Source organism: Branchiostoma belcheri, unplaced genomic scaffold (genome assembly GCF_001625305.1).
Source record: "Branchiostoma belcheri isolate BF01 breed outbred unplaced genomic scaffold, Haploidv18h27 scaffold40, whole genome shotgun sequence".
Taxonomy (NCBI): Eukaryota; Metazoa; Chordata; class Leptocardii; order Amphioxiformes; family Branchiostomatidae; genus Branchiostoma; species Branchiostoma belcheri.
In genome coordinates this window covers 808,370-825,460 of record NW_017804021.1, presented here as the reverse complement: position 1 = coordinate 825,460, position 17,091 = coordinate 808,370, and the positions used below count along the sequence as shown (strand labels likewise).

Sequence of the window (17,091 nt, the reverse complement as noted above, 5' to 3'; positions counted from 1 at the left end):
CGCGGGGTGGCGGATGTTGGGGACGAATCTTGGGGAGCGGACCCGAAAGCTAGGAAGGCTGAACTCCAGGCTAACATTTCCAGGGTGTCCTCCCAACTTCAGAGCTCGGACGGGGGGTTATGTATTAATGTTAGGATGACGATTCCGGTTTCTTGCAATTCCAGATGCAAATCAGCAAACTACTGAGGTACCCACGACGTCAAGATATGAAACCTCTCCAACCCACACCACAGACCGTACTACACAGACTACATCCACACAGGTGTCTTCGTCTCCACGGCAGACACAACAATCAGCTCTTCCAGGAACAACTTTTTCTCGGAACACCACAACTCAGACAACACAACGGCCAACTCTTCCAGGAACAACTGTTTCTCAGTACACTACCAGTCAGGCGGCACAACGGCCAACTCTTCCAGGAACAACCGTTGTTTCTCAGCAGACCACTAACCAGACGACAGGACTAGCCGGTATGAGTGACACCATCTTATCATGAGATTCCTGCATTTGCTGTATTTTGTAAGGTTGCATGAACATCACGCACCTGTATGCAAGAAGATGCAACTTCCAATTGTCAGAAGTACAAATCGTATCATTCTTTTGCAGGAGGGGAGACCGCTAAATCTATCGGTTCGTGGTACAACACGCCGCTCAACCTCGCACTGGTCTGTGTAGGCTGTGCTGCAGGCATCATCGGTGTGGGAGGCGGGTTGATGTACTACTATGGCAACAGACGACAAAGAAGACGGCAAGTGGCTCAAGACCCGCAGGATGGAGGCGAAGAATAGTGACTTTACTCTTGACTCTTTAAATTTACTTTTGATGTGTAGTTAGCCATTGACTTCTGGATGAAACATGACTATTTGGAGCATTTAGCAGTGTTTTCAGGTACTGTATCATCTAATAGAGTCAAAATAAGCATGTCGGATTGGGGTGATGTTGTTAGTAAAGGTAATTTTGGGACTGTCCATTTGTACAGAAGATTGACATGGAACAATCTATATGTTCGAATGCGAGAGGGAGATGAAGTGAAATATGCTGTATTTGCTCCCCATCAAATATTGCCCTTCCTAGTTCATATAAAATTGTATAGAAAGATCTCTGTTCTCTCAATATGTTGTTTTACAAAGTAAATGTTGTATCCCACTTAGTTGTGCGTTATACTTAGTATCATCACTTATATATCAAGTTGGAACATTATTCCCACTTATTAAATAATTTAAATTTAATTTACTTCATTGTCAATAAACTTCATTGTCATTAAATCTAAATAATGCACGAATACCAAATAAAGACAGCCTTAAACAGCTCCCATTGCTGTCTTTTTTTTACTTTACAGGGGCTCAGCCTTTTCGAAGAAACCGTCTTGTTACTTATAATTCTATTTGCAGTGGAGTTGTTATTGTACACGGACACACAGTGGTTCCAGGTTGACGTGGCAACTAAGCGCTAAACTGACAAAATTATACCTCCTGTTGACATCACTGACGAAATTACATCTTCTGTTGACGTTCGTGACAAAATCATATCTTCCCGAGGTCCCTTCTGTAGTCAAAGTAGCTACTTAGGTACACAATGCCTCAATTACGACGCCATTTTAGGGACTATAATAGAGTTAGAAAATACATAGCTCTTGACATTGCTGTCGAAATTATATCTTCCCCAGGTCACTCCTGTAGTCTAACTAGTACACAATGCAGGGATTGTGACGTCTTTCTGAGGACTATAATAGAGTTTGAATACCTTGTGGCTACTCCAAATCACCAAATATAACGTTACCTCATTTCTCATACCCTTGAATCAGGCTAGGCTGTTACCTGTAACATTACTCAGGGTTTACTTCAGGGTCAGAGCAGCAGCTATGGACGCCCTACTGTCGACATTCTTCCTTTCAATCCTGCTATTGGCTACACCCGTCAGTGGAGGTATTTGTTTGTTTGTTTGTTTGTTTGTTTGTTTGTTTGTTTGTTTGTTTAAACCATTCTTTATACATGCAAGCTCAAATCGGCATGCAAGTCGCTATTCATTGAGGTCATGATGGAAGAGGTAAGGGTCAGACAAGATATATCAACAAGATAAAGTTTACATCGTTCAAATTTCTACTATACCTACAAACATTTAAAACATACATGGTGCAAAATGCATACACAAGAGTGCATGGGATTTGGTATTTATTTACTTATTTTCCGTGTTCTTAAATTTAACCAGGGTAGCACTACTCACTGCTTTACGGAGTGGCACTGGGTGCATATATACAAGACAATATACACAAAACAAGACGGAATAAACATCACTATTACAATCGTAATCCATAATCGCAGTCCAGGTCTTTCCAGGTCGTATGGGTAGGAAGTCAGAGGTAACACAACTGCTCACACATGTGTTTTGAAGGACTGTATACTATTATTAGATGATGCAGTTCTTACAACGGGTGGGAGTTTATTCCAACCCACTTCACCTCTATATAAGTATAAGCAAATACGTATCTGGTTTGTGTCCTTCCGTTTCGGTCATTACTCATTTCTATTTGTTACCTTTCGTCCGAGATATTTTGAATATCGCACCCGGTTGTGTGCGTGTACTCACATTGCATAAAGTCACTTGTAACGATGTAGTCGAACGGTTTATTACCAATATCCCATTGACACATACAGTACGTCAGAGATTCTTCTTTTCTTCAATTCACAGAGTGCCGAATATCAGGGTACATCGAATTCAATGGAGTTTGCTACAAAGACTTCGCTGTTGCTTCGACGTACGTTGAGGCTGTACAGAGGTGTGCGGAGGACGGGGCAATGTTAGCCATGCCGAGGGACAACGAGACCAACGCGTTTATCCACGGTTTGATGACCGGGTATGCACGCTGGATCGGCCTCACTGACTCCGCCAACGAAGGTGACTGGGTATTCCAGGACGGCGGTACTTTAGCGTCAGCCGGTTATTCCAACTGGAACCCCGGTGAGCCGAACAACGCAGCGAACGATCCCAACGTGGAGGAGGACTGTGCCAGGATGAGACAAGTGAACTCCAAATGGAACGATGCTGTGTGTAGCACCACAGCGCCAGGCTTCGTCTGTCAGTTAGGTATTAGGTATATGTACATGTATCTGTATCTGTACAGCCGGTATAACCGCCCTTCGGCGTAACACACCAGCTTCAATATGATAACGTGTATCAACTTTATGATAACAGTTACTGACAGGAGTCCTTTTGTGGCTTTGAATTCAGCTCTCAGTGTATACTTTATCGCTCCTTTTCGTGCCTATTGCTTGAATACTACAATTTTTAGATCTGTCAAACTTCAGATCTAGAAATATGGTCGAAGTTTGTGTGACGTTGGTTAAGAAGAGGCATGATGTTTGAGTGACGAGTCCGTTTTTTTTAAATTCCAGATGCAACTCAGCAAACTACTCAGGTACCCACGACAACTGGGCCTCGGTACACTACGGACCAAACGACACAACGGACAACCCTCCCAGGAACAACTACCAGTCGGACAACACAACGGCCAACGCTTCCAGGAACAACTGGTTCTCAGTACACTACCAGTCATACAACACAACGATCAACTATTCCAGAAGCAACTGGTTCTCAGTACACTACCAGTCAGGCGGCACAACGGCCAACTCTTCCAGGAACAACCGTTGTTTCTCAGCAGACCACTAACCAGACGACAGGACTAGCAGGTATGAGACACTATCTCACTATCATTTGATTCCTTCATTAGCTGTATAACTATAAGATTGCATGAACATCATGCACCTGTATGCAATAAAATGCAACTGCCAAATGTCAGAAGTACAAACCCGCTTCGTCCTTTTGCAGGAGGGGAGACCGCTAAATCTATCGGTTCGTGGTACAACACGCCGCTCAACCTCGCCCTGGTCTGTGTAGGCTGTGCTGCAGGCATCATCGGTGTGGGGGGCGTGTTGATGTACTACTACAACAGACGACAAAGAAGACGGCAAGTGGCTCAAGATCCGCAGGATGGAGGCGAAGAATAGCAAATTCACCCACAAGGCAAATGTGATAGAACGTTTGTAACTTTGAGAACGTGGACAAAGCAAGCAGAATATTTCACTTTTGGTTGTACAGTGTGGTAGTTTATACTAGTTGTAGCACATATACATTATAGACATCCTGTATTCATTCTGTACTCCACATTGAATTTTATCTATTTTTGGATTTGTTAATTGGTTGATCATGTCAATCTGTACTTCAATTTTCTTGATTCATGCATGTTTTATGTAGACGCTCTTCCTCCCAATGGAGTACTGTTTTACAGTTGTGTTTGTGGGTTAGCACGTACAAATCACGATCCTTCTGGTCTTGTTTGAAATTTGATTTGTGGTATTCACGTCGTGATGAAACATGGCTATTTGGAGCATTGTATCGGCGTTAAAATGCTTACAATTCTGCTATAGTTCTTTTTACATACAGCTTTGTCAGTTGCCAAATCTGCAACGAGTAGTCGTGACAGGTTTAGTATTTATTAGCAATCGGTATTAAATTGTGTTATCTATGTAGTGTATGTGTTGTATATATTGTAGCTTTTAAGTAATTATTGAGTTGTTGTTATATTGTAGTGCTGTATATATTGCAGTTATTAAGTAATGACGGTGAAATTGTTGTGTAATTTCAATGTACAGGACTTCAGGAAGAGAATTAAGGAACTGTTGTTTTTTTACTAATGGAGTGCCTAATAAACATAAACATAAAACGTAAACATTACTTGCATTTCTAATACTTTTGACCCGTTCTGCTACATAATTCATTACTACAAAGCCTTTTATTGAGTATAGGATTTTATCATTAGAACGATGTTGTAAAATACCAGGTCCTAGCCTGTACTATTAATGGGTTCTAGTTACTAGTACTACATTGTAGTAGTCATTCCCATTATGCACTACCTACTGCCCAAACTTCTATCACTTTCATGTCAGTCAAATAGCTATCTTATAGGGTCAAAATAAGAAAATTTCATTGCAGAGTGGGGGTGATATTGTTAATGATGGTAATTTTGGGATGTTCCATTTCTCCAAAGGCTGGATATGAACATATAAGAAGTTCATTGCAAATTCATCCCCGGAGGCTAATTGCAAATTACAAACATAAAAGAACGTTGAAACATAGTCCATTTTGGAACGGGGAGGGAGATGGAGTGAAAAATGCTGTATTTGCTCTTGAGCAAAAGTCTGCCTTTCTAGTTCATGTGATATTGTCTAGTACAGACTTTTGTTGTTTCAATCTAGTATTCTAGCAGTATTACAAAGTGAGCGTAGTTTTTATGCATCCGACGTAGTTGTGCGTTATCGTTAGGATATATCTCACCTATCCGTACAGCTTTAAACGTTACAGTGCGATTTCTTGGCAGCAAAACTGGATTTTTTAAAGCCAATTTTCTGGTTCTTCTTTTAATGTTGAATCAATCCAATCTCATAGCATACTGACATATTTGAGGCAAAAATGTGATTTCGTGTTGTAGGCTAGATCCAGCCTACAACACGAAATCACATTTTTGCCTCAAATATGTCAGTATGCTATGAGATTGGATTGATTCAACATTACAAGAAGAACCAGAAAATTGATGGTTGGAACCCAAAAAATAAAGAGACGCCTCACGTGACTTGTTTAAAGGCTATATCAAATGCTATAAGTATGAAATTATGATGTAAATTTGTTGGGAAATGGTAGTAAAGGTCAATATCCGACAGATTTCCTCAACCAGAATATTTTTTGTTTTGTCATCCTGAAAATTGCATTGGATGCCTTTAATGTAATAAGTAATGCTCCACTACCAGATCAACACCACCTAAACCAAACATATTCCATTCTTATCATTGTTTTGAATTCAAAGGGGCTCAGTTTTTTTTAATCTACCGACTTGTAAGATGTAATTATATTTTCTCATCGTGGCTTTTACATTGCTCTTACATTTTTTCACCAAGTCCCCTCTGTGGTCAAAGCATCCACTTAGAGTACACAAGGTCCCGTTGTTGGGACTGTAATAGAGTTTGGAAACTTCTTACCTGCTGTAATTTGTGTGGAATGTCAAGGCCAACACCAACAGCACTCACAGAGCAGAGGTTTGGGCTTCGTCTTATTTTTTGACGTCTTTTTGTGATATTCATTGGGCTTTCTTTTGCACCGGTACCTTTTTTTCGATACTGCCAATTTGATACTATCTTGTATCCACAACAGGATCGGCTTGGAAACTAGTCTAGCAGCACGTACGGCTGACGTTAGCACAAACCCAAGTGGCTCCTTCCTAATCACCAACTATGACCCTATGTAACCTCATTTCTCACGCCTTTGAATCAGGCTAGGCTACTTGTATTACCAATGACGTTGGTATTAACTGTGATGTTTACTAAATTTTTGCTTCAGTGTCAGTGCTTACTAGCTAACGTCCTCACTACTGCAACACGGGCAGCAGCTATGGACACCCTACTGTCACCAGTCTGCCTTTCAATCCTCTTCTTGGCTGTACCCGTCAGTGGAGGTATGTTACATTTCTTCGCAGACATTTTGATGTAACGTAATGTAAATGTATGTTAAAACAGAAAAGTTCTCTCACCTGGACCAAAAGTTTTAACTATAAACATGTAACTTCCAACACAGATGAACTTTCATGATAGTTTTAAATGATACTACTTCTTATCTTCAATTCTTCTTTTCTTCAATTCACAGAGTGCCGAATATCAGGGTACACCGAATTCAATGGAGTTTGCTACAAAGACTTTAGTATTGCGGGGACACAAGTTCAGGCTATGGAGAGTTGTGCGGAGGACGGGGCAAGGTTAGCCATGCCGAGGGACAACGAGACCGACGCCTTTATCTACGATTCCATGACCGCGGGTTGGGGACGCTGGATCGGCTTAACTGACATCGCCACCGAAGGTGACTGGGTATTTCAGGACGGCGGTACTTTGGCGTCGGCCGGCTATTCCAACTGGAAGGACGGTGAACCGAACAATTCCTACGGAAGAGAAAACTGTGCCATGATCCGACAGGACAACGCCAAATGGAATGATGTTCAGTGCAACGCGACAGTGCCGGGGTTCGTCTGTCAGTTAGGTACGTACACCAACTTTATGACAACGGCTACTGACGACAGTTTGCAAAGTCACTGTCAAATGCTGGGTGCCAACATTCGTTTGTAGTTTCGCAGAGTTCTAAAAAACTAATGTATACTTTTCGCTTCTTTTCGCACTATCTGTACACCCGTAATGGTGGTATCAGTCCTCTAAACTATCTACTCTCCAAGCAGAGGTAGGGTCGCTCGGTATTTTGGCAGTATTTTCGCGTTTTTAATACGTCTTTCTACTTTTTCGGTTTTTCTCTGGTCTTCCTCCCCTTAAGGGGTCTTTCTCTGAGAAAAACCGTAAAAGTAGAAAGACGTATTACAAACGCGAAAATACTGCCAAAATACCGAGCGACCCTACCTCTGCTTGGAGAGTATAAACTATCCCCTATTCCCTTTTTTTGTCCGAAGTAAGGTCCAAGCGATCGCCCGAGCGTCGCTCAATGTTACAGGGTCGATCTTATGCGAAAAATACGCGCGACTCTTTGTCGACTGTGTGGCGTCGGTTGAAAAGAGGCATGATTCTTCATATTCCAGATGCTGCTCAGCAAACTACTGAGATACCCACGACAACTGGTCCTCCGTACACTACAGATCTTCCAGAGACAACTGGTTATCAGTACACTACCAGTCATACAACACAACGGTCAACTCTTCCAGGAACAACTGTTTCTCAGTACACTACCAATCACATGGCACAACGGTCAACTCTTCCAAGAACAACCGTTTCTCAGCACACCACTAACCAGACAGGACTAGCAGGTACAGGTGACCGTATTCATCATTTAATCTCTTCATTTGCTGTATGAGTTACTAAGTGTGCACTTTCTTGCGCCCAAGTGCATGTTGATACATTATTTGTGGCCTCTTGTTTTTATCCCACAATTGTCAGAAGTACAAATCGTATCATTCTTTTGCAGGAGGGGAGACTGCTAAATCTATCGGTTCATGGTACGACACGCCGCTCAACCTCGCACTGGTTTGTGTAGGCTGTGCTGCAGGCATCATCGGTGTGGGAGGCGTGTTGATGTACTACTACAACAGACGACAAAGAAGACGGCAAGTGGCTCAAGACCCGCAGGATTGAGACGAAGAATAGCAAATTCACTGACAAGGCAAATGTGATAGAACGTTTCAGGGCAAAGCAAGCAGAATTTCCGTTTTGGCCGTGGCAGTAGTTTGCACTTGTAGTAGACATGTTCATTCTTGACGCATGAATTGCATTATATTCCATGCTTAGTATTAGTTGAATATCCCAATCTGTAGCCTGACTGAACCTCGCGATCGCTTTTTGCCGGCTCCCTAGTAGTGGCGGACTATGCAGGGAGCCCCCCGAGCTTGGGTTTCACAGGCTACCCAATCTGTACCTCTGTTCTCTTGATTTATGTATGATTTTATGTAGAAACTCCTCCTCCTAGAGGGGATTGTCGTACAGTTGTGATTGTGTACTCACAAATCCTTTTGTTGAATTTGTTTGGGATTTTATATTTGGTTAGCTATTTACTCTAGTCCTGATGAAACATTAGAATGTTGGCATTTTAGCTTTGTTTTCTGGTACTGTAACACACCTTCGTCAACAGCCAGGTGTGTTACAATTGTGTGGTATCGTCCATAGTCTCGAAACATGGCGCGCGTGCCTGTGAAGCTGGTGTGTTACGCCGAAGGGCGCGGTTATACCGACTGTAAAGACACAGATACATAGTCGGATTGCACACGCACTCCCACGTGTCCCCAAAGGTCATTGACCACTTGTGGGTGCCCTATTTTTGTATGTGTTTTGTTTGAATTTATTTATACCTTCCCTTACACGTAAACTTTGTTACAACCTTAGAGTGTTCTCGTCTTTATTCTGTATTTTACCTCCATGGAAGGGATATACGTCTTCCGCGGTTAGGTACGGTTTTGGTCATGTTTCTATGTTCAATAAAACAATGTTACATTGTTTTTACACTCGGTCCTGATGGCTAAACCAGACAACACAAATTAATTTGTAATAAAGTAGCCAGACTACCATGAGGATGACAAAAACAGCGTATCATGCTACTTCCACGCACGTACACAGGGTCATTTCAGAGAAGATAGCCAATCAGCACCATTGACAAGACTGTGTGATGGACCTAATACTGTAATAGCCAATCAGCACTACCGACAAGGTTACCTGATTAATTTAATACCCAATCAGCACGATGGACAAGACCATATGATTGGCCTGATAGCCAATCAGCTCTACAGACAAGGCTGCCTGATGGATTTAATACCCAATCAGCACGATGGACAAGACCATGTGATTGGCCTGATAGCCAATCAGCACTACCGACAAGGCTGCCTGATGGATTTAATGCCCAATCAGCACCATGGACAAGGCCGTATGATGGGCCTTATAACCAATCAGTACCAAGGACGATGCTGGTGATGTACATGTACCTTATGAGGATTATAAATGTGGACCTATGAGGATGAGGATATAAGTATTTATTGTTGCAGTTAACCTATATTATTATTCTGAAGCGATGTCTTACTTTCTAACGCAAGAAATGGGCTTACCTAAATTTGACTTCAGGACATCCCAAAAACGAGACATTTTCAAAAGCTCTAGATCTCTCACGGAGGTATGAGATCTCCGAACTCTATCTCCTTTTGGTATAGACCATATTCTGCAACACACAGTTTGTCTCTGTTTCTAAACGTGCCTGTTTCAAGGACCAAAATACTGCATCAGACAATTCAATTTTTGCAATATAAAGCAAATTGCATTTTTTTATATTAAAGTAATAACTACATTAATTTGTTTTGCAAGGAAATGTAATACGTTGAAAAACATTAATTGGCGCAATTTTGAATATTTGAATAATGTACGACGATTCCTGATGAATGAGCATTTCTTACCAATCGGACCCAAATACATAAATGCAGTAGAAAATTAGCCTGGGTACCAAACCTTTGGTCGGTTTGGCGGTAATTTTTCGGCCCCTGCCTTCACCAAGGAAAGGCGAGTTGCCGCCAACCCAAAGTTGTTAGCGAAGAAACCTACCCGTACCCCCCCCCCCCGAACGCGCGGTAATAGAGGCCTGGTTGGCGGCCCCAAACGCTCTCGGCGCCGAAGGGATAGCGCTGAGCTCACGGCGGTCTGGTTACCAGGCTATAGAAAATGGATTCATACCTCAAGCTAACCATCTATCGCACCTCAGTCGTCCCTCAGTAAGACACGGAGACAGACAGATACACAGACAGACAGACAGACAAGCCTTCAACAGTACCCCCAATTTTCATGGAGGGACGACTGTGCTTTGATAAATGTCGTTTAGCTTGAGGAATGATTCCACTCTACTTTATACTAAATACATAAATGCATTAGACTTTTACGCCAACTACGCTTGTGTTTATGTTGTTTGCTATATTAATCAATGCACCAGACAATTTATTTTACAATTATGTGTACTGGGTAGTAAAGAAAAATAGCTGAACAAGTCTTGCATATTCAAGTAACGGACGACACTTCCTGACCAATAGCCTTTTCTGACTAGTGAACCAAATACATAGATACATTAGACAATTACATCTGTGTCTATATACTAGTATAATGTACATGTAATTATGTCTAATGTATCTATGTATTTGGGTCACTAATCAGAAACGGTTATTGGTCAGGAAGTGGCGTAGGCGCAGTATGACGCAGTTCTCCGACAGATGTAAATCGAGTGTTGATCATAAAACGTATAGTTTCTGTCAGACCCACTGTGCCGCAGATAGATTCCCCAACAAACGCTCCAGGAGATACACTGCCGCCGTATACCACAAACTCGGACATACAAACACACCGTCGCTCTGAGATTCCGGATTCACTGCTGCGTTACTACAAACTCTGACATACAAAGAACAACGCTCTGAGATTCCTGATTCACTGCCGCCGTATACCACAAACTCTGACATACAAAGAACAACGCTCTGAGATTCCTGATTCACTGCTGCGTTACCACAAACTCTGACATACAAAGAACAACGCTCTGAGATTCCTGATTCACTGCTGTGGTACCACAAACTCGGACATACAAAGAACAACGCTCTGAGATTCCGGATTCACTGCTGCGTTACCACAAACTCTGACATACAAAGAACAACGCTCTGAGATTCCGGATTCACTGCTGCGTTACCACAAACTCTGACATACAAACAACAACGCTCTGAGATTCCGGATTCACTACCCCCGTGCCACAAACTCGGACAAACAAACACCGACGCTCTGAGATTCCGGATTCACTGCCGCCGTATACCACAAACTCGTACATACAAACACCGACGCTCTGAAGTTCCGGATTCGCTGCCGCAGTACCACAAACTCGGACATAGAAACACCGACGCTCTGAGAGAAGTTTCTGTCGACGTCTTAACCTTCCATTTGTCAGGTGAGATGAAATACGTATTTCATTGCTTACACTACATCAAAAGCTGTCGAAAGATGACGCTAAATTACAGTTACTTAATTAATCTAATCCTACAAATACATGTGTATGTTGAAACCAAATACTCACTGCAAAGCTATTATAACGTAATTATTTTAACAAGCGGCCTAATATTGCGAGAAAATATACGGTGCCCACGCACGAGAGGTATTAGCCTGGGTGCCGCCGAGACCAATTTCCGTCTGGTAAAAGGCCGTCGCCCTTTGAAACGATCGATGCCATATCGCAGAACGGCTATCAGCACGGTCCATCCACACCGTGATGTTCCGTGCGTTAGGTTAAGCGTCGGTCACAACCCGCCGTACGTGCATCTGCGTGCTGTCTACGTGCAAAAACGTACTTACACCTTGCGCAACCGTGGGAGTGACGTACTCCCTCGGCCGGTCACCCGACGTTTTTAGAAAAAAAACGTAGCAGACGTGGCCTCCCCAAATACGTACGGACAAAAAGCACGTACAGCGGGTTGTGACCGACGCTTTAGGGTTTTAAAAGCTGCGCTTTATGACCCGGGTTCGAATCTGGTATCTACAATGAGGTCCCAAATGTGCAGGATCGGGGTTAATTCTCTGTTCATTTTTTCTTTCCACAGGAAAGTTACGACTCAAAATGGGATCTCTGACATTATTTTTCCTGTTTACTTTGTTAACAATTACTACTGGGAAAACAGTTGATTACACTGGGCGTAACTTATTATGTGTGCCAATGGATAAGATCAGAGATGCTTATGTCGTAAAATTATCAGATAACAAAATAACCGACCTGGGTTCTTTCAATTCGTCACCAAAGATACGCTATCTGTACATCGACAACAATGAAGTGAACAACATTTCGAAGCAAACGTTTCAAGGATTAGATGAATTAGTGCATCTCAATCTCAACAAAAATTACATTTCTGCCCTTCGCCAGTTCACATTTTCTGCTCTTTCGGCGTTGTTGGATCTTTATCTCAATAATAACTTCATTTCTGTCATATCAGACAGGGCGTTTTATGGCCTGACAAATTTGGAATATCTAGATCTTTCTGGAAACCGCCTGTCCGTTTTTCCAACGCAGGCCATAAAGTTGATTCCTAGCAAACAGCTCCTTTGGGTTATGATTCGAGTCAACAACATCAGCCAAATACCGACAGATATAAAAACGATACACCCTTCAACTTCTTACGACTTACAAGGCAACCCTTTGAGGTGTTCCGATGAACTGGCAACGCGAAAGAACACGTCGTACCCGGGGTACAATTTAGAAGTGTCCTTTTACACAATCAACACAATACATAACCGATCTTTCGTTGAAAAAACGACGTTTCTCAAAAAATTTCATAGCTACTTTGGTGTACGCCCTCGTATGATTCACGTAGTTGAAAACAATAGCATCACAATAAATATGCCTTTCATGAGATCTCCCATGTATGACTATTATTTGGATACTCCAACTGGAAGATTAAGACTTGACAGATTGGGGAAAGGCATTATTAGAAGGTTTCGTGCTAGAGACTCTGGTCTACACACGTTTGTAGCACACAGGGGTCATATCAAAATCAAGTATGATGTACTACTGTGTGTGAAGCCACCACCCAAGGAGGAAGAACAACACCAGACGAAAATGCCCGCCGTGGAGAACTTGAACGACAACCATACCAACACTTGTCCCTTTCCTACAAACTTGACTTTACAAACAAACAATGAACGTGGACATAACGCCTTATCAGTGATTGTACCTGTTAACTTAGCCGTCATGCTTATGCTTTTTCTTCCTGTTGCCATATTTTGCTGGAGAAAGCATCGTGCTATGTCTCGCCCCCAAGCCCCTCAAGCCGGTACTGCAATATGGCACACCGGGGACCAGGCTGCGACTGTCCGTATCCCTGCTCCCATCGTGCCCGGTTCAGTAGCGGTGGTATCCTGCCAGAACCACCCATTTCTCCCACGTTTGCTTCTGCAAGAGAGTCAGTCAACCACAGGAACTGTACACCTTCCTGCAGTGCACACTACACAAGTGCAGATTCATTGTCAAATGGACGACGATGCTGCAGAGAACGATCATCTATATGAGGATGTCGATGGCCAACTTCGCGCTTCTGCAGCGCCCCCTCCACTACCAGTACACAGCGATGACAACAACGCGACTGAGGACAATGCTCTGTACGAGAATGATCACCCCTACGCTTCTGCAGCGCCTCCTCCTGTCCCCGATGCCGACGATGGTCCAGAGCATTCTGAAGATGTCGAGGGGGTCCATGAGAACCAAGACACCTCTGCACGACCGTTTCCGTCACCTCTATTCAACCCACGGCAACAGGCTACAAGTGCTTCAGTAAACACGAACTCACGACAAGCCATGTCTGTACAACCTGCTGATAGCATGGAAAATATTGTGATAGATGGAGGAATAGCAACAGCAAACGAACTGTATCAACAACATGCGCATTTCAATCATGAATCGGATTCCGGTCAATACCAGCTCATCACGACACCTTACTGTGGTGCTGAGGACGCCAGTCAAACCGAAACGACTCGCTCCGTTTCGAGAAGTAGCTTGTATTCGCAATCTCACAATATGAACCATAGAACATATCCGGGTCAGTACAATCTCACAACAACTTATAACTGTGAATAGGGCACCAGTCGAGCTCCTCTTTTTCAAGGAGTAGCCTGTACGGAGAGCAACCAGGCCACATGACCCTGGCTCGTGACATAACGAGAACTGACACTATACTGCAGAATGAGTGAGCGAGTCGTATCAAAGTATGTAATTTTAGAGTAGTGAGAGTTACTTGTGCCGTGTGGTCCCGAGTTTGGACAGAGCCACGCTTCGAGCACATTAAAGAGGCCACTACGCTAACTTCAAAAATTCAAGATGACGATACAAGATGAATATGCATGACGTCTCTACATGACGTCATTTTGACGTCAGTATTGTTGCCAGGGGCAGGTATCCTAGGAAACATGTACGATTTCTTACTACGATGCCTTGATACAAGGCTGAAGTTTTTCCTTGTTAAAATAGTATGACAGGAAACATTGTAAGATGATATATTTGCTTGCTCTGTATTGATTTTCTTTTACTGTTCTTTGTAGTCATTTCAAAGCGAAATTTCTCATTACCTGTATATACTTTACATGTGACAGAAAAGCCAAACAAAAATATGGATTTATAGTATGTATTGTATGTATTTTGTTTTGATTTTAAGGCATGTTAGTAGCATTACTGGTAACATATTGCTAACTGTTAATGTGATGTCTGAAATTGTCAGCAGTTGTGAGCATTATGCATTGTATACTTAGCTTCTCGGAGGTTTGGAATCTCGGATTTCTTGTCACAGTTGTGTTTGTGTGTTCGCACGTTGTGACGTTTGACGCACGATCCTTTTGATGGATTTGTTTGAAATTTGACATGATAATACCACTGTGATGCGACTTAAAGCTTTATATCTTGTTGCTCTTGACCATTTGTTATCACCTCACAATAAATCTATTAGTAAATAATTGCACTAATAAAGTATTTCAAACCTGTCATGACAGCCTCCTTAGTTTTCTTTAAAATATGTCCTGACCCAATTCATCAGTCGTTTTGGTTGCCATATTTGAGACAATGTTATATTTGCATGTTTGTTATGTTATGCATATTTTCGAGAAAGAGACACACAAACAAAGGCATGTGCACCAATGGTGGAGACAAAAAATGTCCGCACTAATATTAATTTTCAAGCAGCACTAAACTAATATTCCAAAACGGCATGTCTGCTTTTCTACTACAGCTCATTTCTCAGGTAGTGGTCGGGTCTACTTCTGAGTAGATTACTGTACTCGGACACAGGAGTGTCGATCTTCTCACACAGCTGGCTATCTACGGGCGGCGTGTAACCGTCGTCGGGGCCACCCTCGCGATGCCGCCGGCGCCTGGCGTCCCTCTCCCGGTGGAGACAGTAGCCGCGCACCACGGCGTTCTTCCTGCGGAACTCCTCCACCTCCTCGCGGAACGCGGGACCCAAGGCGTGGATTTTCTTCCACAGGACCTTGCTGAAGTGCTGGTACAGGATGACGTCCACGTTGTTCCACCTGCGCAGCTGTGCGTGGAGAGTGTCGGTGGTAGGATGGTCGGGGACGTCGGACTTGGCCTGGAAGCCGGGCTCGAAGTAGACGATGTCGTCCAGAGTCCAGCACATCTGCCGCTTCAGGAGCACCAGGGACTCGTCCATGAACTCGGCGATCATGACCAGGTGGAAGTTGGTCTCCATGTCTCGGATCAGCTCCTGCATGGCGTCTTCGTCCTCGAAATTCTCCGGGTCCAGGCCGAGGTCGTACGCCTGCGGGTTCTGCAGCAGCGCGCGCTCAGACGCCAGGGAGCTGCGGAGGGGTGGACAAGGTCTGTTAGACACGTCGATTAAAAGATATTGAATACTGGATAAGGCAAGAAGTTACTCCCAGTTAAAATCGGCCTACACAATGTTATTTTTAGTAGCGGTATTTAGTATTTTTTGGTAGCGGTCTTTCATTCCATATGCTACGCATCACTGGAATGGTCTTGATGTAGCTGTTCGATCTCTGAATCTTTCATTGTATAAGAAGTACTTAGTAAAGTCAGTACGTTCCCCTTTTTACCGACATTTTAGCATCGGCCCCAGGTACACCTGCGCATTACTCACGCGTCTCCGCATCGGGACCTGTAGTCTTAACCACAGCTTATTCTTAAGAAATTTAGCCCCTAGTGCTGCTTGTATCTGCGGGTCTCGTTGTGAGAGTGTCATACATTTTCTTTTACACTGCCCTTTATATAATCAACAAAGAGTCACCCTACTCAGCAATCTCCAGAATGTGGTAGGCTTTGATTTTGATGTTTTCAATATGTCTGAACAATTGTTATGTGATTATTTTACTTAGAGGATTACCTGATTTATATTATGATACAAACTGTAATATCTTGCTAACCACTCAAACTTATATTGTTGACACCAAACGGTTTGTACTTGATTGATTTATTATATAGCCTACTAAACATTTCTTTGTACTATTTAACGACCCATCCCACCCACTTGCTAACTTGCTGTTCTCTGTTTTTTGTTATGTATTGTAATTGTATTCTATGTTTGGTGGTGAGGCTAAAATTAGCTATAGCTAGAGTACCTCACCACCTTGTCTTGTATTGTCTTTGTTGAATTTGCGAAAAAAAAAAAAAAAAAAATGTTATTTTTGGTATCCGAAGGAAAATGTCCCCCCCCATTGTATTAAATAAGTTACTTCTCTAACTTCCTTGTCATGCCAATAGCTATCTACCACACCAATTTGGTAACCGTGCCATTTTCAAATAAAAAATACCCAGAAATTCCCCTGCAGTACCATAACAAGCCGCTAGGTTGCCCATGATTTTGCCGATACCTACCCAGATACCAATTAAATATCAAGACAATCCACCCAGGCGTAAGAAAGAACCACACACACAAAGGCACCATTAATTGCGATCAAAATTATGGTCTTCTGGCAGAGGCAAAAATGTCCTCCCTAACATCCTGTACCTGAAGCGATGGATGTACTCCCCGGGCTGGTGTAGGAA

General features: G+C 42.9%; 3 protein-coding genes across 3 annotated transcripts; 2 read left to right on the top strand and 1 right to left on the bottom strand.

Annotated features, from left to right (window-relative positions):
- Positions 1 to 2,326: 2,326 nt before the first annotated feature.
- LOC109477591 lies at positions 2,327 to 4,804 on the top strand. The gene is made up of 3 exons (XM_019778928.1): positions 2,327 to 3,084; positions 3,393 to 3,686; positions 3,826 to 4,804. Exons 1-3 carry the CDS (start codon positions 2,796 to 2,798, stop codon positions 4,002 to 4,004), a joined length of 762 nt encoding a protein of 253 aa, XP_019634487.1. The 5' UTR covers positions 2,327 to 2,795; the 3' UTR covers positions 4,005 to 4,804.
- A 7,346-nt stretch (positions 4,805 to 12,150) lies between these two features.
- LOC109477475 (toll-like receptor 7) lies at positions 12,151 to 13,858 on the top strand. Its single transcript, XM_019778759.1, has 2 exons — positions 12,151 to 12,873; positions 13,484 to 13,858. Exons 1-2 carry the CDS (start codon positions 12,151 to 12,153, stop codon positions 13,856 to 13,858), a joined length of 1,098 nt encoding a protein of 365 aa, XP_019634318.1.
- A 1,365-nt stretch (positions 13,859 to 15,223) lies between these two features.
- LOC109477608 (galactosylceramide sulfotransferase-like) lies at positions 15,224 to 17,085 on the bottom strand. The gene is made up of 2 exons (XM_019778952.1): positions 17,054 to 17,085; positions 15,224 to 15,887 (listed from the first exon to the last, which is right to left on the bottom strand). Exon 2 carries the CDS (start codon positions 15,797 to 15,799, stop codon positions 15,293 to 15,295), a length of 507 nt encoding a protein of 168 aa, XP_019634511.1. The 5' UTR covers positions 15,800 to 15,887; positions 17,054 to 17,085; the 3' UTR covers positions 15,224 to 15,292.
- Between the last annotated feature and the right edge of the window lie 6 nt (positions 17,086 to 17,091).

Bases quoted from the DNA above. Each gene is read 5' to 3' on its own strand.
- LOC109477591 (XM_019778928.1), top strand. From the start codon at position 2,796: ATGTTAGCCATGCCGAGGGACAACGAGACCAACGCGTTTATCCACGGT. The intron at 3,085-3,392 runs GTATTAGGTATA...TTTAAATTCCAG, and splicing joins AGGCTTCGTCTGTCAGTTAG to ATGCAACTCAGCAAACTACT. The intron at 3,687-3,825 runs GTATGAGACACT...GTCCTTTTGCAG, and splicing joins CCAGACGACAGGACTAGCAG to GAGGGGAGACCGCTAAATCT.
- LOC109477475 (XM_019778759.1), top strand. From the start codon at position 12,151: ATGGGATCTCTGACATTATTTTTCCTGTTTACTTTGTTAACAATTACT. The intron at 12,874-13,483 runs GTACGCCCTCGT...TGCTTCTGCAAG, and splicing joins AATTTCATAGCTACTTTGGT to AGAGTCAGTCAACCACAGGA.
- LOC109477608 (XM_019778952.1), bottom strand. From the start codon at position 15,799: ATGCAGGAGCTGATCCGAGACATGGAGACCAACTTCCACCTGGTCATG.